Below are 20,858 nucleotides of genomic sequence, written 5' to 3' on the forward strand. Positions count from 1 at the left end.
CAAATTGGCAGGTCAAAAAACTCACACTCTCGGGCACCATGAAAGGAACCTGCTGATCATAAAAGCCGTCCATGTTGCAGCGGTTTTCACCCTGGAGGGCAGGACAAGTGGGAGCTATTAGGTAAACACTTAAATGCATCAGATCTGCGGCTGTTTCCACCTGATTTAACCCTCCATTCATACAACAATCATCCCCTTAAAGTGACTCAATTGGTTTACGTTGTTCTGACCTCTGCGACCAGACAGCAGGGCTTAGCTGTGACTCTAGTAGCCTCATCGCAAACAAAAGCTGTGTGACATCATGAGTTATGAGCATGAGAGAGAGCGAGAAAACATGAGGTCTTTCGGTTTTGTTCACAATGACCTTGAGGTACTCGCTGTCAATGGGCAAAGCAAAAATATTTATATCCAGACAGCACATGAGGTGTTTTCCCTTTCCTTTAGTAAAGGACTTAGGTGTAAACTTTGACTAGGCCATTTGAACACATGAATATTGTTCTCTGTGGTACAGTTTCTCTCAAATAAACAGAACAGTTGTATTAACACTGAAATGAAAGTACCCACATGATCACAATTAACTAACAAGACGACTTCTGAACAAATGCACACCACACTTTTCAGATTGGTTCTTATTTATCCTTCCCTTCCACTTCAAAATGTAAGCCGAGAGTGGATGTTTACCACATTGTACTTTTCCCCCATTGTTTGTTCGAGATAAGCAGTTAATTTCCCGATAAGTTAATTTCCAGATTCGTTTTCTCAAGATGACGAGTTAATCTCAGTGTATACGGAAAATCTCCACCTCGGCTTCGGTTTAACCTCTCGTTCTACTAGTTTTATCACTCAAAATCCCAATACAATACAATAAAGTTTCAAGGATCTGACTTACGGATAGCAAAAACAGATAATTTGCGACTGACAACTCGACGTAAACAGTAAGTATTTAAGTTTTGCGACATAGTTATAAGAAAACCAACCAAACCAAAATTTACTAAGCTAGAGAGCCGAACGTAAAATTGGACAAATTGTGAATGGAGTTTGGCGCTGACCGCTGTGGGACCTCCTTGTTTTTCTCAATGAAGTGAAATTTGATCTCCAGCAGGAGGAGGGGGAGGAGAAGAAGAGGGGGGCAGCTCACCATTGAGAAATTTACCAGAGCGAACGGAAAAACATTCACAAAGCTAACAAAACGAATACTACTGATAAAAAAGAACAGGCAATGCAAATAGAAACAGGGTTCTGAGGGGCCGACAGATGCGCGGAAATGGACGCATGTTGGCTTTGATTGCTAGAAAATGGCGTTCGCCTCTTTAACCAGTATCTGCTCCCTTCACAGCCAGCAACAAACCGCGACACTGCGGTTCGCCTGGATAGACGGAGAAAAAAAAAACCAAGCACGTTTCGACCAACTTTTATATACACATCAATAAGATAATGCAAAACATACCTGGGTGGTGAAGTAATTGTCGGAAGAGTGATTTAAAATAAGTGGTCGCAGTTTTCCCCCCCTACATCGCCTGCAGCTCCACGAATAAACACTCGGCTGTGGATTTTTCTCAATGAAGAGCTCTCAGATAAGCTAAGCAGAGTACAGCCCTCCCATTGGCTGAAGCGGGAGTCAATCTAAAATTGAGCCAATCACTTTCAACATAGCCCTGACGTCCGTCCGTTCTGTTTTTTATGAATGACTGCGTTTCATTCATGAATTCACAGCGTTCTTAAAGGGCCAGAGCCACCAATTTGAATTATAAAAATTAAATGAACGTAAATTAACATCTTTTGACTGAATATGTATCTTCACATAGCACAATGGAACAACAACACAACATTGTAATTTAGTACAACCCAAGTTATAATTTTATACATTTGAACAAGATTTTCCCAGCAGGGTTTCACAAAAATACTTTTTTTTTAAAGTGCAAAAATGAAATATTCCCTACTTTTGTTTGTGTGTATTGAAGGCGATGACATCACAAGAAAACAAAAATACTGTGCTCATTGGCTGGCATTTGTAAACACTGTACTGGGAGAGCTAGTTTGTACTAAAGTTGCATTTGAGCTGCAAGGGGCTTTACCTTTATAAGTGATTCTGTTTCCAATTACTGCTTCAAGCCAGGACTGATACGGATGTGGATGGTGAAGCCATGGAAATACTTACACGATTTTCCCTTGGCTGTCTGAACTCATACTGCTTTAGCTTACCACTGTACAGCTGACGAGAGAAAAAACAGTATTCTGGTGACTCTGCTGTTCAGAGAACTGGGAACGTTGCGTTGTGCTTTATTACATGTCAGAGTTAGATGTGGTAATATATTGAACTACTGTGATTTAAAACCTAGGAAAAAATGTTGTGCAAATTCCAGATTTTCACAGGTTGTTTCATGTACTTCACATAAAGAAGCAACTCGGGGTAATAATCCATAGCTTAACACTTTATAATATGAATTCCTTTATTGCAGAAGGGTTTTTATGCCACGTGAGATGCAGAATTTCTCCCCCTTTAGTTTTGCTTTGATCTGTTTCCAGTTCATTTCCATAAGCTACTGCAAAATCAGCCAAGGCTTCATGCGATTATTTGGGAAAAAAATCTCACACAGCACCCTCCAGCCCTCCCCTCCATGACTGATGGCTCTGCACAATAGAGAGAACAAACCCACTGTAGTTAGGGGGGACTTTAATCCAGATATGCACATAAGAAGATTAAAGGTCAGCTGCAGCTATGATGCAGCACAATCCAATGTTCCTTTTGCGGCTTTTGCGATGCCAGAAAATCCTCAGTTCCTGCCACTGATCAAAGAAGAACTGAGAGAGAACCAACTGGTTACAGCCAAGGGCAAACACAATTTTTGTACTTTTAACATATCTGTAAGTCCATCCTGGATAACAATTTATTAAGAAACAATTTTATTCAAGTCCTCCTAATATGCTGAATCTTTACACTTTGCATTCAAGATTGTTTAATGAGGAATAGAGGAGGTTCTTATTGGGATTTTAGTAGCAGAAAATCCCATTGGTGGTCAAAGAAACTCCCTGTGTCTGATGACCTGAGTGGACTTTTCCCCTCATGTTTTTCTCTGTAGAGCTGCACTGATCGTTTGCACTCTTCTCCAAAAAAAAAAAAAGAAAAAAAAATGCCCGGTCAGCGTCGGGAGATGGCAGAAACGGATCTGCGTTTGATAAAAGACCCAGTTCGAACAGCAGCTGAGCTCAGCAGCTCTGTTACTGATTTGCAACGTCTCCTGTTTACTCGGCCGCCACACGTCGACTCCTGTGCACGACGCCACATGGGCCCTTTTCATTCTTCCGTTCTGGCAGATCAACAAGCATGATATAAAACAACATATCCTGTCACAGGAAATTGCACACAGCTGATCGTCTCACAGCTGATCATCTAGCACATCTGCAGATTGTGATGCAAGCATGACCTTTTTCTCCTTACTGTTGGACATCTAAGTCATTACTTTTTTTTGTTTACAAAAGTAAGTAAATGCAAAAAAAAAGGCAAAGATATTGATTTGATATTTGATTGGATTAAAATAGATAGTGTCTTCTAGATTGTGGAAACTAAATAACAGTGTCCCTAGCGAACCGCTGCACATCAGATAAGCTGCCTCCCAATGGACAAAGCTCACCATGACTACATCAAAGAAAAAATGTTGTAATCAATTGAGAAATGGGCATAATGAAACTCATAAAATAAAAAAGGTTGATGGATTAAAACGTTTTATCTCTATATTTAAGCATCACCATTGTTAAAAATTATTTGTTTATGTGAATGTTCAGTTTCTTTTAATCTGTTTCTCTCTTTCTTCCTTCCTGTTTAGGGTTGCGATACACTTTAATTTTAATTTGATCACAGCTCATGCGAGTCAAGTGAAGCAGACGAGTGTTGACGCAACAACAAAATAGATACACACCTAAATTTACCAATATCTGCTGCAGTGCACACAAATCCTTCATATTTGACCTTTCACCTTCTTGCATTTCTGCAGGTCACTCAATTAGATTTACCACACAAGTGGTGTTGTGGTATCTCTAGATAACCTTTGCGTTTTTAAGACTTTTAAATGAAAAATAAAATAAAAACCCATATTCTGTTGCAGTTTGTCTATGTTTTATTAGTATGAAGGTTTAGAGTTGAAAGATAAGAGAAGGGAATCACAAAGCTAAAGTGGAGGGCTATAAGTCCACAACACGTCGAATGGAGCCTACAGCCGGATGGAGGGCCCCCCACTCCGAATGGCGCCTGTATTCACCTTTTTCCAGCAAGTACTGCCGTCCCCTGTAGCTTGGATTCTCGTAGAAGATCCAGAGCCCGTCTTGGACGTGAGCTGAGTGGACTTCGTGCTGGCGCCAGCGGTCCTGCAGGTCAGAGAGGTCTTCGTTGAACTCCATCATCTGGCCGGTGAAGTCCGGACGTTCATAGATGCGGATCCTGCAGCTGCTGGGTGGCTTGAAAGGTGAACAATCAAGAAATCAGTTAAAATAAGAACTTTTATTTTGTTATCTATTAGAAACCAAAACCTTTTTTCCTAAAACATCTGTCAGGACTTACATGTCTGATGAGGCGACAGGAACGGATGGTGTCATTGAAGCCATTCCAGCTCTGGAAGATGGGGTACTCCCCTTTAAACAGTATATACTGGTAGCCCATATACTGGGGTCTCTCATAGATGACCCAGGTCCCACCATCCACTCGAATGGAGTTGCAGCGGCTGAAGTGGGAGTTGAGCTCAGGACAGTCGCTGCTGCATTCAAAGGAGCGGCCCTTGAAGTTCTTGTCCTCGTAGAAGAAAATCTAAAAGAAGAGCTCTCGGTTAGAGATACCTGACTAACTTCTGCATCCACAACAATGGGCGCCAGTACCAAAGTGCAAGCAAATACTAATTAAAGAGCATTAAAGGTTTTACCCAACAAGTCAAGATAAATTTAAAGTTCCTTATACTTTCTCTAGCACCAACATTTTACTATAATGTAGCATTGCATTTACATGTGTGATTTTGTGACCACTGAACAAAATGTGTTCAATAAAATTCTGCCTCTGAATGAACTTTGCTCTTAGAACAGACTCCAAGATAGAGTGTAATGTCGCCCTCCAGTGGTAAAATAGGAGAATCAACAGATTTAGACACGTACATATGAAATCAAAAATGCCACATTGAATGCGATTAGACCTTTACCTGGATTTCCCCGGTGTGGGACAATAAAGAATATTTCTGTTTTATTCTACTTGATACATTGAAAACAGTGAAGGAGTTGGTATTTGTTTTGTTACACAATGTAACACTGAATTAATTCCTCAGACACATGAACTATTCCATTTCATTAATTCTGACTACTTTAATGAATTTTAAAATAGTTAGAAATCAACATTGTATTTTAACTTTGTATTTTATAGATTTCTAAACTAATATATATAAGTTTGTTTTCCATTATCAATTACATTATGAAACAGCTCATTCCTTGTGAATAAACTGAGATAATTTATTGCTATATTAGAGATTATCCTGAAACCCTTTCCAAGAAACATGACGCATATTAACCTTTTTTTAGAAAATCAAAAAGAAAAAGAAAATTACAATAACAATTGTGTGCAAAAATATTGTTTTCTTCATTAAATCCAACCGTTTTTCTGAACTTTTTCTACTTAACACAGATGCACTGATACCAGAATCAGTAAAAGCATGTTGGTCTAAAGCAATTAGCCAGGTAAACTGATCACCATGGTGGAGAATATTTAGTAAAAAACAAGCTCTTAATATAGCAGAAAAGTCCCTGTACTCACCTTTCCTGTGCGCTCCATGATTAGGCAACGTTATGGTTCTCCAAAGCAGATCAAATGAAAGTCCCCCGCCCAATTCACACTGCATCACCGATCCACCACCTTTATATAAAGGCTGATGAAATGCAAAACCAGCACAATTGCTGTCATTCAAATGAGCTCACGATTAATGCAGCAGCTGATTTGGCAATTGTTTCCTGACATGTTTTGTTGATGCTGATATTTCGCTTAAAAGATGTAAACTCCAAACATCCATACCATTAAACAGACATGGTGTTGTGAAAATGATTGGATTTAAATCTTTGGGCTCTTTTGTCACTATTAAATACTTCACATCAATAGAACCTGTCTGACAGCATGGAGTAGATCCCAAAAAACAACAAATCACAAGCTTCCATCAATCTGGAACTCATTACAGAGCCATTTTGGAGGCTTTTGGACTCCAAACACAACAAAACAAAGTAAAATACAACATCCACAAATTGTGGAGCTGGACTTAATCCAAAGATACATGACAGAAGAACACAAAGAGACATTTGTAAAGATCTGTGGGCTTCATTTGTGTCAGTTGAGGTCAGAGATCATAGCTTAACTTTAAGAAAGGCATAGGTAAAAAACAGCCAACACTTTGTTTTTAGAAGCTACATTATCTATACATCTGAAGTGAAAACCAATACAGCATTTCAAAAAACGAACATAACACCTTGTGTCAAACCTGGTAGTGTGATGGTCTGGGGTGCTTTCACTTCTTATGAACAAATAATACTTGTAGCATCAATTATGCCAAATCCACTTCTGAATGGTTAAAAATCAATAAATACGTAAAATAAAATTTTAAAAGTGAATATTTTGGATTGGTCTAGTCAAAGTTTGGACCTAAATATGATTGAGATGTAGTAGCTAACATTCAAAAATTCTCTATTGTGGCTAAATTAAAATAACTGTCCAAGGAAAAGCGGGACAAAATTCCCCCTCAGTGATGGCAAAGACTCAGACTCTCAAAAATATATAACTACCTTTTTCGCTAAACTAGAAGTTCATAAATGTATTTTATTCTTGTTGGCTGATATATGTTATAAACTACAACAGTTTAAAACAATTGATAACAAAAAATGTCACATTTCATCTTGATTTTATTCCCCAGATGCGTACAGAGCAGTTTAGAACTTAGTTCTTCACCCGGCGCACTGAGCCCACATTGGGCTGCCTGCCTCCCCACTCCGAGTACCGCCTGTACTCTCCCTTCTCCAGCAGGTACTGGCGCCCCCTGTAGTTGGGGTGTTCGTAGAAGATCCAGGCCCCCTCAAACACTTTGCAGGACTGGACGTCTCGACTCTGCCAGCGCTCATGGAAGATGGGCATGTTGTCCGAAAGCTCCACGGACTCGCCCTCAAAGTTCGGCTTCTCCCAAATCTTCATCCGCCACGTATTCCCCACCTTGGCAGGGTCAAGAAAGAAAATCCGCTCTGAAAACATGCGGAAGAAGTGGTTCATTTGTGTTGCTTGTGATAGAAAAACCACTTACATGTCTAACGACACGGCAAGACCTGACCGCATCGTTGATACCCAGCCAGTACTGGTAGTCTGGATACTCTCCTGGACTCAGCACGTACTGGTGGCCCATGTAGTTTGGTTTCTCATAGACCACCCAGAACCCGCCCAGGACTTTGATGGAGTTGCAGCGGCTGACGTACGTGTGCAGATCGCTGAAGTCGTTGCTGCTTTCATGATATCGACCCTGAAAGTTTCTATCCTCGTAGAAGATGATCTGAAACACAAACACCAGGTTAAGTCGGTGACTCTAACATGTGTATTTATTAAATGATCACAGTACCTTTTCCATAGTTATTTTCAATAAGTTTGGTATGGTGAATAAAATATTACACCTGCCACCTCCGGTATGCTCTTTATACAGAGCAAGAACAATAAAGCCAAGCACATGGTTTGCTTTGTGCGAAGTGGATTTTTCAATCAGCGATTCAAAAATTGATCCAGGCGGATCACATTGTTCTGAAGCAGTGACTCCTGTTTTCCTGAACAAAGCGGCCCAAAGCCGCTGGATGCAGCAGAGAGTGCTGACAAAAACAAGGGCACTGCAGGACATTTGGGTTGTAGTGAAGCGCCTAGAGCTGAGTCAGTGACCCAGCAGGAAGGTAGGAAGGCACCAGAGGCTGTTCAGACTCTGGACTGCACCATCTATTTCATAAACGTTTTACATTCAATATGTCTGACTGTTGATGTCTACTTGGAAACAGAAAATAACATGTTGAAAGTTTTATTGAACTGCTAAGAAAGTAGCTCTTGCTAGTGAAGTGGAGACTTTCCAAGAGATCCCAAATCAAATCTTGGTCTGGCTGTATGTCTAGGGTTGTCCTCGTACCAGAAGGAGAACCTTCACCTCAGTCTTAAACCTTTTGCAACCTCTTCCAGAATTGCCTTGGAGGAACACATCCATGTAGCACAATCCTGCCACCACTACATTCATTGTCGTGTGTGTGGTCAGTTTTACACCTTACTGCGTGGTGCATAGAAGCCAAAAACCTCAATTTCATCTAAGCAGACATTACTCATTACTGAACTCTGCTGCACAAGCCATAGCTCACATTTTCCTTCCTAGTGTGGCATCACTGAAGGAGAAGTAAACGGGAATTTCAGCGGTGTAAGAATTATTACCAAGAAGAATGCCCACAACAAAAAAATATTCAAGCAAACACAAATTGTCTCATGTTTGTGCCAAATTTTCTTTCCCCACCTTTAACATTTGGATACCTCTCTTACTTCCTGCACGTACATGTGACTTCAGCCATTTTATAGCACAGTCAAGTAAGTATGTTACCTTTAATTTGATAAAAATGCTACATATATCAAATATAACATTAAAGGAATTTTACTTAATCCTTGACATTGGACCTCTGTCTTTCAGACACTCCACCTTCAGCACATAATCATAACAATACTGTTGTGTTTATGCCATCTACAATCGTCCTTAGGTGTTCATATGACGAGTTCAGCAGTTCCACCTAGTGTTTGATGATTTCTGCTGTTGCTAGTGTGAAGGAGCAGAGTGGAAGATTCCAGGACTTTAGGATGTCCTGAAATACTTTATTACATCTGGAAGGTGCTGATGCATCAGTTTATCATAGCCATGGACACAGAGGGTAAAAGTCAAGAAAGGTGCTGCTCCAAAATGAACACTATCAAGTTTGACTCAAATTAGCAGTGCATGGTTTGTAGAAAATGGATGACAACCTAGACAATCAATCATCCCAACATCAGAACTGGTTTTGGGATAAATGTAACTGGGACAACAGACTTTAACCCAAAGTCCTTTTGAACATTTTTGGACTATATCCTTAAATGCCAGGTACATTCAAACATTTATGACTTCCATGCAAATGATGAGCGTATACACTCTGACCAGAACTCTAATAAACTCTAATGAAGACACAAGTCAGGCTTTGCTTTAATTTTATTGGTTGTGCAGGCATTTAGAAGAAGCTTCCATCACTTAAAACTCTGTGATCCTGCGGAAGGAGCCGATACCAGGAGACGATGCCCCCCAGTCCATGTGCTGCCGGTATTCTCCCCTTTCCAAGAGGTACTGATGCCCCCTGTAGCTGGGGAGGTCGTACAACACCCAGGCGCCATCTGTCACCACACAGGAGTAGGCCTCGCGCATCTTGTAGGTATCGTACGCCGAGGCGACGTCGTCAGAGCAGTCCACCACCTGCCCCCCAAAATCTGGTCTCTCATAGAGCCTCAGCTTCCAGGAACTGCCGTAAATCTAAAAACAAACATAAGGGAGAGGGTCACTGCAAGGATAATCTTAAATTCAACTAAGAAAGGTGGTTCCTGAAGCCTCTGCATCCAAACTCTCACGTTCTTCACAGCACGGCAGGATTTGACGCTGTCGCTGAAGGCCATCCACTGCTGGCTGTCAGCGTATTCCCCGGGGCTGAGGATGTACTGGAAACCTTTGTAGCTGGGCCTTTCGTAGATCACCCACACGCCGCTCTCCACCCGGATGGAGTTGCAGCGGCTGAAGTGCGTGTGCAGGTCGGCGCAGTCACTGCTACAGTTGTAGCAGCGGCCCTGGAATTTCTTCTCCTCAAAAAACGTGATCTGCGAGGGGAAAGCATGAGTATAATTTTTCTGTTTAGCTTTTTAAACACTTTACCCCAGTGGAAGATCTTACCTTCCCCATTTGGTTGCAATGTAAACCTGATTCTTTGCCGCAGGCCCATCAAAGTATTTATCCATAAAGGAAATGTGCAGAGCGTGGCAAGTCTTTGATACCCAAATGAGCTGGATTTGCATATCAGCAGAAACAGCTTGGTGTCATTTGATTTGCCTTTGTTCCAGCTGCATGATGAGCCTCTATCAAACACATGCTGGAACGATAGAGGATCAGCTGCAAACAGCATGGATGACAGAAAATAATCAGATTTCTTTCACATTTAACTGCATCTGAATCTGTATTTTAGGAATCTTACATAAATTTGCTATTGTTTTTTGTTTCAACTGTGAGATTTGTTGCAGTTTTGTTGTGTGCAGTCAGTGGAATGTCCTGGAAAGGGGATATGTGAATTATATAACCAGAACAGCACACTGTGAAAATTAAATAATGTCTGGGTGTTTTTTTTTTTTTTTTTTTGTTTTTTTTTTACAGTTTTTAGTAGCCTAGATGTTATTTTACTGTTTTCCCCCCACACTATTAAAAAGTTGTAGCTATTATAAGTCCAGAATACTGATTTGATTCTGATAGAGTTTCTATGGAGAGAGCTAAAGATTAGGGTGAGGGAAAAGAGGCTTTCCAATTTCAAACACTTGGAGATCATTGACAAAGGAAATCACCCAAATACCAGTGGAAAAATGCTAAAAGCTGGTCAGTGTAAAAAGGACTTATTTGCAATAGTGACAATATTTGCCCTTAATTATTTAGAAAATAAAATGCCCCTGCTTTATTATGTCCAGTTATATTTAAAGTGATGCTTTAACTTCATTAACTTCATTCACTGGAAAATGAAGTTAATGAATTAACTTCATTTTCCAGTGGAAGTTAATTTTGATTCTATCTGTGTACGACTAGTTTGATTCAAGAGAGATGAATAACAAGTTAAAAGCAATATATGCTAAATGTAGTTCAAGGTGATGGTTTTTGCAGCTTGATTTGAAGACAGAAATATGTCAAAAATATATTTCGCACCATAACCTCCGTAGGTTGGGATGAGGGATTCTTGCAACATCAGTGACTTAATTCATACAGCTGGGAGAGATAACTGTTTGCAATATATGAACAACTGCACAGAACAGTTTGGCAACATGGTCCACACAGATATCTAAAGCGCACATTTGAATAAAATGTTTTGCACAGAAGGTGTTTAACTGCATTCAAACAATTAAATTGTGTTACCCAGCATTTAGTTCCTCATTCGTTCTGTCCCTTGTGTTCATTTTTGAGACTGATTTGCTGAAAGAATCCATTAAAAACAGAGGACTCTGGTCTTTTCAGAGATTGATCTCTTAGTCTGCGACGGACTGGCGACCTGTCCAGGGTGTACCCCGCCTCTCGCCCGGGACGTAGCTGGAGATGGGCACCAGCAACCCTCCCGACCCCATTAGGGACGAAGGGTGTTCAGAAAATGGATAGATGGATGGATGGATGGATGATCTCTTAGTGGATTTTTCTCTGGAACCTGACTACAAATTGTTTTACGGAAAACTCGTCAGTTCATGGATCTCGTTGTAAAACATTTGTAAAATATGTCTCAAAAAATACAGTTTGGAAGGTGAAATATGTAAGCCAAATAGGAGCAATGCCACTTGACATGCTGTTGGCTGTTTTTTGCAAAGGAGCCAGACCTGGAGCACCATTGATTTTCCTCGGTACTGATTGGTTGTTTTCCCACGGTCGGAATTTAGGATGACCATAGCTGTAGATCTTATGCCATAGTGCCAAGACGGTTTTGCTGTGCATATTAATACATAGTATGATATATTCAATGCTTGACCTATTAAAATAGGTAATTTAAGGTGTTACTAGTTGTTCCACCGTGTCAACATTTTAAATGTAATTGTTCTGCTAATGGGAACTTTTAGAAATATGAAGGGTTTGTCCAAATCTTGTGCTTTAATTTCCAAACTGTCCAAACCTTGTGCTTTATTTTTAAAAACTTCCCATAAATGCACTAGAAATGGCAGAAACACTCACTTTCCCATCTAGTTTAGGTCAGAAAAAGGCACAGGTACAAACAGATCTGGATTTCAGCTTGCTTTATTCTGGTTTTCACCAGCTGCATTCAACGGCTCAAGAGCTAACAGGCGTCCATGATGCGCCTGATGGAGCTGAACCTCGTGGAGCTGCTCAACCCCATCTCCCTCAGGTTCCTGTACTCTCCTGGTCTCAGGTACAGCATCCTGCCCCTGTAGTTAGGCTGCTCAAACATCAGCCAGTGGCCCTCCATGACGTTGCAGGACTGGCACTCGGAAATACGGAAGCGGTCCATCATGTTCTCACAGTCGTCCACCAGCTCGTGCATCTGGCCCGCGAAGTTCTCCCTCTCATAGATCCTCAGTCGGAAGGGTCCTCGTTGCTGTGGAGGGAGATATTACACTGAAATCAAACAACCGTCTGTGGTGAGAAGGTGAGTGAGGCTTAAACAACAACATCGACCTGGCGACAGGGAAGTTCTCCACTTACCATAGGGATTATACGGCAGGATCGGATGCAGTCACTCGTGCTCATTCCCATGAGCCGCTGGTTGTCGGGGTACTCGCCTCTCCTCACCAGCATCTGGAGGCCCATGAAGTTGGGTTTCTCGTAGACCATGAAGAGGCCACTCTCCACCTTGCAGGAGTTACACCTGCTCAGGTAGGAGGTGAGCTCCGGGCAGTCGCTGCTGGTCTCATACGAGTGACCCTGGAAGTTCTTGTCCTCATAGAATATAATCTACAAAAAAAAAAAAAAAAAAAACACAGGAGAAATTATCAACTAGTAGTTGATCTTCACTCTGAGTCATTTTGCATCTAATGTTTGGGAAATTTCACTTACCCTCCCCATGGTCATGATAATTGTGAGCTAATTGTGAGATTCAGCACACCAACATCGACCCTTTCCCTTTTTATACATTGCACAGCCGTAGCATTTCCACATGGCTTGTGCTGAAAGCTTTGAGTCATCACTCTATATTGTGGCACAGAGCTGCACTATAGGGTGGCAGACTTTAGCGAACATCAGAATCTGCAATAATCCATTTATTCTCAGCTAAAAATCAGGTTTCATGCCTGCTTCCAGCAACTTCTACCACTTAATTCATCTCTTTATCCAAAAAGATACTCATATAAAGGATGAGTAATGTATCTGGAAAAAGACTAAAACTACAGCAAGATCTTGTCAGCTGAAGAGCAGGAAAGCGTTGGCTTTTTGTCATGAAAAACTGAAAATAAATGTGAAATTTCTGTGACCTCGCGTGACCTTTCACAGCTACAGTTAACATAGAATAATAACTATTGAGGTGTGGCGTAAAAAGAAATCAATGCAAGGCCACGTGAACCTAATGATGAGTCATGATGTTTCAAACAAAGGTGAGCTAGGTGGTTTGGAGCTGATGGTGGATATAAAAGCAACGCCGGTTGGCATCATTTGGAAAAACGAAAACCGTCACCATGGGCAGGGTAATGTCCGACTTGTCCTCCGTTTACATGTCAAAAAAAAACATCCTGCAAAAAGGAAAAACTCAGGGTTCTGATTGGTTTTAACATGTATGAGAAAACTGGTCCGAACACTTATTCATGCTTCGCACAAGCAGCAGTTTCTCACCCTTCCTCCTGTGTCCTCCCTGCAGATCATTTTCTATGAAGAGAGGAACTTCCAGGGCCGTTCCTATGACTGCAGCAGCGACTGCGCCGACATCCACATGCACCTGAATCGCTGCAACTCCTGCAGGGTCGAGAGCGGGTGCTTCGTGGGGTACGACCGCCCCAATTTCATGGGTAACCAGATCTTCCTGAGGAGGGGAGAGTACCCTGACTTTCAGTATATGGGAAACATGATGGGCATGATGGGTATGGCCATGATGGACACCATCCGCTCCTGTCGTATCATTCCCATGGTATGATATTTGTATTATCTCTTTAAGGATGGGATTTGAATTGGCAAGCCAGCAAAAAAAGAGAGAAAAGAATAAATCTTTCCTTTTTCTTTTAACAGCACCGGGGACAGTTCAGGATGAGGATCTACGAAAGAGAGAACTTCGGCGGTCAGATGCATGAACTTATGGATGACTGCGAGTCTCTCCAAGATCGGTTTTACATGTCTGACTGCCAGTCCTGCAACGTCATGGATGGCCACTGGCTGATGTTTGAGCAGACCAACTTCAGAGGCAGGATGATGTACGTGAGGCCAGGAGAGTACAGGAACCTCCGTGAACTGGGAATGAGCAACATCGTGAGAATCAGCTCCATCAGACGCATTATGGATGTGTGTTAACTGTGATCGAAACTATCAAAGAAAATAATAAACATATTTTGAAGTATCTTTGCTGTATCTTTTCTGTACTTAACAAGGAGGGATGAAAGACTCTGTTCTCTCTAAACTGGAATTACATCAATTCATATTAAAAATATTTTGGAGACAAAACTACGTGAGCGTCCCAGCATCACCTTACTGTGCAATTAGAAATGAAACGGCGACAATGTACAAACCATGCCACCAATGTTATGTTGCACATGTGCACCACTGCTACAGAATCAATGAAACTGTGACTCAAAAATTGCAGGAATGACCATGTAATATTGTTACTTAATCTCATTTCACACTATGCAGACGCTTTAGTCAACTCGGCATGCAGGATGTTTAAAAATCAATAGTGAAACTGACAGCATGACCTACTTTATTCTTATTTTGGCTGACCTAACCACTTCAGGGCAGCAGTAGAGCAACAATTATGAACTCCTATATTGGTAATTGAACCTTAAATATGAAAAAAAGTAAATGAATAAAATGGGACAGTGATGGGGTGAAAAAAGTTACTTGCCTTGTCCCGAGTTGAACTCTGTGAATTCCACACATTTGATCCCAATATATGTGCAGTTTTCCGAACGAGAGCACACCGCAAGTGACACAAGTAGATCAAAGATGTGACAGATGTGACTTCCACAAAATTCGTTTTGTTTAGAGCCACATGTTTTCAAGATGCTGGCATACGTGGCAAGAAAGGAAACAATGTGACAACAGCTTAAGAGTGATATCGACTAATGACACTTTTGCAGATTTTGGTAGAATACATCTAAAAAGTAAAAAAAAAAAAAAGAAGAAGCAAAAGATGCATGTTAGCCAAAGCACAACTTGTCAAGATGAAAATTAATCTGTTTATGTCAAATTTGACACAAATGAGTATCTCTGAACTCATCAGTTTTTTCACTGAATGATTTATATCTAAATATCAATTATTTCGATTATCTTGGGTGACGCTTGAGGTATCCAGACCCATTCCAGAATATAGAGTTGCGCATCACTTTACCACGATTGCATTTGACTGTTTGATCTAATTTTTTCTAAAATTTTATATTATTTTAATTATTTCAATTATTTTGTTGAGACGTGCACCTTAACCTATAGAATATTCTACAAAAACTCTTGGAGAACATTGAGATTGTTTTTTTTGGCAAATGCGACATGGGTTGTTTGAGTTGGTATTGGTCTGCCGTAACTTGATATTTTTGTCCAGACTCCCTTCCTTTCTGTCGAATTATGAGCTCTGACTCAGATAGATAACGTTTTTATCCTTAATAAATTAAATTATTTGATAAAAGCTTTTGCATTTGCTCAGGTTATCTTTTATTCTCCAACAGACATAACTCCCCCCCTCCACCCAATCCTTCAATGAAAAATGTTAACAAGAAATAATTTCACTTTGCAATGTCATCATAACATTTGCCTCCATACATTTTAATCAGGAAGGCTGCAGCATTCACAGCTTTGATGTGCAGTATAGTGGGGATTTCCATGATGAGCTGACTCAGGTATTTTGTACAATCGAGGGGCAGATTCTTTTGATGTCACATGATGCATAAAAGGCAGCGCGCCAGAGAGAAAAACAACAGAAATCATGAGCGGAAAGGTAATGGAGGGTGCAAACTATCCAGACTGCTCCACACACTCCTAAAAAGTTAATAGTTTTATGCACAGTACTTTAAATCAATGGGTGAGTGTTTGGGGGTGACCAAAAACGCTCTAAAACTATGTCTTTCTTGTCAGATTATTTTCTTCGAGGAGAGGAACTTCCAGGGCCGCTCGTACGAGTGTATTGGCGACTGCTCGGAAATCACGTCTCACCTGAGACGATGCAGCTCCTGCAGGGTGGAGAGTGGGATATTCATGGTCTACGAGCAGCCCAACTTCAGGGGCCAACAGTATCTCCTGACCAAAGGGGACTATCCTGAGTATCAGGATACGATTGGGTTCAATGACTGCATTCAGTCCTGCCGAATCGTCCCTGTGGTAATAATTACTTTTGTATCAAACAATGAGAGATGAGGGCTTCCTGAAATGTAAAAATGAGTGAATTCCTAATTAAAGTTGCTTGTTTTCTGCCCTGCACAGCACACTGGACCCTTCAAGATGCGGATTTACGAGAAAACAAATTTTGAAGGCCAAATGTACGAGCTGACTGATGACTGCGACTCCATCCAGGACAGCTACAGCATGTCGGACCTGCAGTCGTGCAACGTGGTGGACGGCTACTGGCTGATGTTCGAGCTGCCTGAATTTGAGGGCAGGATGCTGTATCTGAAGCCAGGGGAGTACAAGAACCTCAGAGAAATCAGCAATGGCGTCAGATTCAGCTCAATCAGACGCATCACAGAGTCCTAATTCTCATGGTTTCTATTCAGCCGACAAGTTTAATGATGACCAGTGGAAGGCAGAAAGGGGGAACCTCATCTTTGATCCTGAATCTGTGATTTTGTGCCTTTTGTTTATTGTTTGCTTTTAATTCCACTCTCACTGTATGATTTACCTCGTAATTTGTGATACGCAAAATAAATGAACTGGTTTCAAACTGGTGAACTAATGTGTTGGATGCATTGTTTTTGTAGAAATGGCAAACAAACATGCAAGTATGTCCAGTGCATGACGTATTAATATAATCACAGTGCTTTTGGATGAGAAACAGTGGGACAGAGACAGAGTCAGGTGTGTCCTCCATGGAAAGTCAACATTATGCTACGCTAGTAAGCTATAAATATATTCTAAATCACAATATACTCCCTCAAGGTTATTAAAGTTGTGGATCCAACCTGTCAATGAACTCTAATTTGCAGAAAGGGAACAGTGCAATGATTATCTGCCAAAATGGATGCATTATTATCTGCCAGTCATGCTCACTTTGGTGGTCATAGTCCATCAATTAGTCCTTCCAGAGTTCATTATGGGATTCCACAAGGTTTTCAAAAGGGAACCCCTCTGTTTTAATGCTACATATTCCTTCAATATAATCAGGAAAAATGATATTGATTTTCAGTTCTACACAGATGATACCCCGCTTCACAAGTTCATCAGATGTAAAGAAACTATCAAACTGCAAAGATTGTAGTCATGTTAGCAGATATAAATGCTTAACTGATGAAAAACATTCTCTTCTTGAACGAAAACAAGACAGACGTTTTCTTTACTGGTCCTAAAAATATCAAGAATTCTCTGGCGTATGGGGTTCCATTAGTGACACTTTGGATAAGATTACATTAACTCTCGTTCAACCATGAAATACACTTTTGACCAGAAAATATATTCTAACACGATAACCTACTCTCTCAAGTATTCAATTTTCCCCTCCATGTATTTTCAAAAACAGAAAGGAGACTGTCTTTAAGTTAAGAAACTAGTCTATCTTGATAACTGTATTGTCATCCTAGCAGATCAATAAAACTTCTGCTGCTGGTCCAGCTGCAAAAATACTTTTTGGATTTTCAAGAAAACTTCACAATTTTACCCATGTTGGCCTTTCCTCATTGATAAACTGATATCTTGGAGCTAATTAGGTGATAAGGTCCAATAAAGTCCCAAAACCTGATCATTCTCTATCACAAGTCTCATACATTCTGCTCCTGACTTTCTGACAAAGGTTTACTTGATGTTCTCAGGAATCTTTGGAAGCTGGAGCTTCCAGGCTAAAAAAAAAAAGCATAATGCATATTTTGGTGATCCACCTACATATATTTTGTTGTCCATATCGGACAGGACTGCCAGCTTTTATTGAGAACTTTTAAGCAAAACAGCAAACAGACTTTGGATATAGATAATTTACATGGATAGACTTACTTTTCCTTCTTCCTCTGCAAGTTTACTTCAGTTTAGTTTTAGACAACACAGCATAAGTCAAAATGTTGAGGTGGTTAGAGTTATACCTTTTATTTGGCTGTGGAATAGGATTTGATATTATAACAATATCAATTTTGCAGAACAAATGCACCACATGCTGTAGTTATGTGTATGATTTGACCATTTCCAAGTATCTGGTTAATATTGAAATTTTACGTTCCTAATGTGGCCTCTGCTACTCTGCATTAGATCTGTCTCATGCAGACTGCATTGAAAATTACTTTTCTAGAGCTTAGCCCCAAAGAGAGAATCACAATATGGGGGATTTCAATCAAACAAAAGCAAGAACCAGAAACCTGGAGGCTATCCAAAAACAAGCTGTTGACATGCTGACACCAAAGTGAATCACAATCTGTGAATTGTTTACTGTTATAAAAGCCAATGGAGGACGTCTGTTTCACAGAACCATGGCGGGTGTGGAAGTGCTCCCTCAAATTTAGACTTGTGTTAAAAATGATGCTTCTGAAATATTAAAATACATCCAATGACTGTACAACAGATGTAACAAATGCTAGAAACAGTATGGGTGTTAGCTGCATCCTCTAGAAAGAGAGGCCCTAAAACATGAGCAGAATTAAACATGCTTGCAAAATGTTGGTAAGAGAAACGTTAACAATAAAAGAGTGTGATTTCTAAAATTTGTGTTTTTATTTGCATCACTCCAGTTCAACTCATGTGCATGCTTGGAAGATCGCTCCAAGTTCCATGAGCACCCATTCGTCAAACAAATGCAGGTGGCAGCTGCACCTCAAAGCAAACAGCTGAAATGCATTGTGGGGTACAGTGTTTAAAAAAGCTGACAGGTCTGATCATTGTTATGAATCACAATGCTGCAGGTCATCTGTGGGTTATAAATGCAGCCGGGAGCCCACAGCTACTGCTACAGTGTGAGCAAACTTAGCCAACACAATGGTGAAGGTAAGGCTCCTCGTTTTGTTTGGTGTTTTTTTATATATATTTCTGTAAATTACTTTTCCAAAATCAGAAAAGTGGAGGCAAATCATTTCCATTTGTGCTTAACTTGATCCAACGCTTCCTGCATTCCTGACAGATCATTTTCTACGAGGACAGAAACTTTCAGGGCCGCTCCTATGAGTGCAGCAGCGAGTGCTCGGACCTGCACTCCCACTTCAGCCGCTGCAACTCCATCAGGGTGGACAGTGGAGCTTGGATGGTCTATGAGAAAAACAACTACATGGGCTACCAGTACTTTCTGACAAAGGGCGACTATCCAGACTACCAGCGCTGGATGGGATTCAACGACTGTGTTCGATCCTGCCGCATGATTACCATGGTAAGACCTCTCAAGGTCTGATCCAAATTTCACAGCAGAAGCAACTGATAAGCGCAATCTTTCCTGCAGCACCAAGGGTCTCACAAGATGAAGATCTACGAGCGCCCAGACTTTGGACGGACCATGATGGAGCTGACTGATGACTGCCCTTCTCTCTATGAGCGCTTCCATTTTAACGATGTGCACTCCTGCAACGTGACGGACGGCCACTGGCTCTTCTACGAGCATCCTCACTACAGGGGGCGCCAGTACCTGCTGCTCCAGGGTCAGTACAGGAGGTTTCATGAGTGGGGAAGCTTGAGCCCCAGGGTGGGATCAATCAAACGTGTCACAATGTGAAAAACGGGATGTGCAAAATGTTGTGTATGTAAGATACTACAAATAAAGTCATTTAAACCATTCAAATGCTTTCTGATTACATGAAGAGACTCCCCAAGGATGACATTTGGGTACAATGACCTTTACACACAGTTTAAGCCAAGCATGTTTATTAGGAACAGATGGAAGAACAAGGATCTTAGTTAAAGTCGGTGATTCGCCTGAGAGAACCGATCCTTGGGCTGGCGCCACCCCAGTCGCTGTACCTGCGGTACTCGCCGGGTCTCAGGTAGTAGGTCTTCCCCCTGTAGTTGGGTTGGTCGAACAGCAGCCAGTGGCCATCGACCACGTTGCACGAGTTAATGTCGGACATCCGTAGACGGTCCTGGACATTGGGACAGTCGTCGCTGATCTCCTGCATCTGGCCACCCATGTCTGGACGCTCGTACAGCCTGATCTTGTAGGAGCCACGGTGCTGCAACGGGAGCATTTATGAGTTTTTGCAGGTTACAGGGGTGGATCTTAAGCCTTTCTTCCATTTATTTCTTACCATGGGGATCATGCGGCAAGAGCGGATGCAGTCATTGATGCCAATCAAGCGCTGGTTGTCAGAGTACTCCCCCCTGCGCAGGAAGTACTGGTGGCCCAGATAATGGGGCCTGTCGTATACCATGAAGCAGCCGCTCTCCACTCGGATAGAGTTGCACCGGTTGAAGTAAGGGTGCAGGTCGGCGCAGTCGCTCATGCACTCATGATGGCGACCCTGGAAATTTCTGTCCTCGTAGAATATGATCTGCAAAAGTCGTATTTCTCTTAATATATATAAATAAACCAAAGAAAGATTATCTTTTTTTAGCAGCATGTAATAAACGTACCTTTCCCATTGCTGTATTAGTGGAGGCCAGACCGATGCTCAATAGATGCTCTCTGCGCCGTTGTCCTTTTATATAAAGTAGCCGTGTGATGGCACAGCATAAAGTATTGTCATCCAAATTGGTTTTTACAACACAAATCTGGTTATGTATAGCGATGAACGGCGACGCGATGATGGCTTATTGTTGTTCACTTTCCACATGTTCATCACT

At 41.2% G+C, this 20,858-nt stretch overlaps 9 protein-coding genes across 13 annotated transcripts in view; 3 read left to right on the top strand and 6 right to left on the bottom strand.

The window, feature by feature from the left end:
* Nucleotides 1-1,583, bottom strand: part of LOC122826870 (ETS translocation variant 5-like) — a 70,003-nt gene extending 68,420 nt beyond the window's left edge. For 2 of the 4 annotated variants that reach the window (XR_006369885.1, XR_006369884.1), the window contains exons 1-2: nucleotides 1,448-1,583; nucleotides 26-91 (exon numbers count right to left, since the gene is read on the bottom strand). Coding sequence is in view for 2 of the 4 variants with exons in the window: in XM_044109208.1 (XP_043965143.1) it covers nucleotides 26-91; nucleotides 1,139-1,141 (69 nt within the window). In the remaining 2 variants the exon portion in view is untranslated. Of the gene's footprint in view, nucleotides 1-25; nucleotides 92-1,138; nucleotides 1,255-1,447 lie in introns of those variants that run through there. The other 2 variants (XM_044109208.1, XM_044109209.1) reach the window with 2 other exon arrangements.
* A 2,522-nt stretch (nucleotides 1,584-4,105) lies between these two features.
* LOC122826883 (gamma-crystallin M2-like) lies at nucleotides 4,106-5,853 on the bottom strand. Its single transcript, XM_044109229.1, has 3 exons — nucleotides 5,786-5,853; nucleotides 4,556-4,798; nucleotides 4,106-4,452 (listed from the first exon to the last, which is right to left on the bottom strand). The coding sequence occupies exons 1-3, from the start codon at nucleotides 5,801-5,803 to the stop codon at nucleotides 4,180-4,182; spliced, it is 534 nt and encodes a 177-aa protein (XP_043965164.1). The 5' UTR covers nucleotides 5,804-5,853; the 3' UTR covers nucleotides 4,106-4,179.
* Nucleotides 5,854-6,912: 1,059 nt separating this feature from the next.
* Nucleotides 6,913-7,639, bottom strand: LOC122826884 (gamma-crystallin S-1-like). Its single transcript, XM_044109230.1, has 3 exons — nucleotides 7,617-7,639; nucleotides 7,308-7,550; nucleotides 6,913-7,219 (listed from the first exon to the last, which is right to left on the bottom strand). The coding sequence occupies exons 1-3, from the start codon at nucleotides 7,623-7,625 to the stop codon at nucleotides 6,950-6,952; spliced, it is 522 nt and encodes a 173-aa protein (XP_043965165.1). The 5' UTR covers nucleotides 7,626-7,639; the 3' UTR covers nucleotides 6,913-6,949.
* Nucleotides 7,640-9,239: 1,600 nt separating this feature from the next.
* Nucleotides 9,240-10,092, bottom strand: LOC122826886 (gamma-crystallin M2-like). Its single transcript, XM_044109231.1, has 3 exons — nucleotides 9,978-10,092; nucleotides 9,662-9,904; nucleotides 9,240-9,566 (listed from the first exon to the last, which is right to left on the bottom strand). Exons 1-3 carry the CDS (start codon nucleotides 9,984-9,986, stop codon nucleotides 9,291-9,293), a joined length of 528 nt encoding a protein of 175 aa, XP_043965166.1. The 5' UTR covers nucleotides 9,987-10,092; the 3' UTR covers nucleotides 9,240-9,290.
* Nucleotides 10,093-12,049: 1,957 nt separating this feature from the next.
* On the bottom strand, nucleotides 12,050-12,871 carry LOC122826887 (gamma-crystallin M3-like). Its single transcript, XM_044109232.1, has 3 exons — nucleotides 12,834-12,871; nucleotides 12,483-12,731; nucleotides 12,050-12,375 (listed from the first exon to the last, which is right to left on the bottom strand). The coding sequence occupies exons 1-3, from the start codon at nucleotides 12,846-12,848 to the stop codon at nucleotides 12,097-12,099; spliced, it is 543 nt and encodes a 180-aa protein (XP_043965167.1). The 5' UTR covers nucleotides 12,849-12,871; the 3' UTR covers nucleotides 12,050-12,096.
* Nucleotides 12,872-13,441: 570 nt separating this feature from the next.
* Nucleotides 13,442-14,271, top strand: LOC122826888 (gamma-crystallin M3-like). 2 transcript variants are annotated; one of them, XM_044109233.1, is made up of 3 exons: nucleotides 13,442-13,456; nucleotides 13,627-13,893; nucleotides 13,992-14,271. In XM_044109233.1, exons 1-3 carry the CDS (start codon nucleotides 13,448-13,450, stop codon nucleotides 14,268-14,270), a joined length of 555 nt encoding a protein of 184 aa, XP_043965168.1. In that variant the 5' UTR covers nucleotides 13,442-13,447; the 3' UTR covers nucleotide 14,271. The 2 variants fall into 2 exon arrangements, with proteins under 2 accessions (XP_043965168.1, XP_043965170.1); XM_044109235.1 differs by lacking the exon at nucleotides 13,442-13,456 and adding an exon at nucleotides 13,512-13,543.
* Nucleotides 14,272-15,833: 1,562 nt separating this feature from the next.
* On the top strand, nucleotides 15,834-16,841 carry LOC122826889 (gamma-crystallin M3-like). Its single transcript, XM_044109236.1, has 3 exons — nucleotides 15,834-15,903; nucleotides 16,041-16,283; nucleotides 16,386-16,841. The coding sequence occupies exons 1-3, from the start codon at nucleotides 15,892-15,894 to the stop codon at nucleotides 16,653-16,655; spliced, it is 525 nt and encodes a 174-aa protein (XP_043965171.1). The 5' UTR covers nucleotides 15,834-15,891; the 3' UTR covers nucleotides 16,656-16,841.
* Nucleotides 16,842-19,052: 2,211 nt separating this feature from the next.
* LOC122826890 (gamma-crystallin M2-like) lies at nucleotides 19,053-19,795 on the top strand. Its single transcript, XM_044109237.1, has 3 exons — nucleotides 19,053-19,079; nucleotides 19,213-19,455; nucleotides 19,525-19,795. Exons 1-3 carry the CDS (start codon nucleotides 19,071-19,073, stop codon nucleotides 19,792-19,794), a joined length of 522 nt encoding a protein of 173 aa, XP_043965172.1. The 5' UTR covers nucleotides 19,053-19,070; the 3' UTR covers nucleotide 19,795.
* A 142-nt stretch (nucleotides 19,796-19,937) lies between these two features.
* Nucleotides 19,938-20,676, bottom strand: LOC122826891 (gamma-crystallin M2-like). The gene is made up of 3 exons (XM_044109238.1): nucleotides 20,649-20,676; nucleotides 20,324-20,566; nucleotides 19,938-20,248 (listed from the first exon to the last, which is right to left on the bottom strand). The coding sequence occupies exons 1-3, from the start codon at nucleotides 20,655-20,657 to the stop codon at nucleotides 19,973-19,975; spliced, it is 528 nt and encodes a 175-aa protein (XP_043965173.1). The 5' UTR covers nucleotides 20,658-20,676; the 3' UTR covers nucleotides 19,938-19,972.
* Nucleotides 20,677-20,858: the final 182 nt, after the last annotated feature.

The sequence above is a fragment of the Gambusia affinis genome, linkage group LG24 (assembly GCF_019740435.1).
Source record: "Gambusia affinis linkage group LG24, SWU_Gaff_1.0, whole genome shotgun sequence".
Taxonomy (NCBI): Eukaryota; Metazoa; Chordata; class Actinopteri; order Cyprinodontiformes; family Poeciliidae; genus Gambusia; species Gambusia affinis.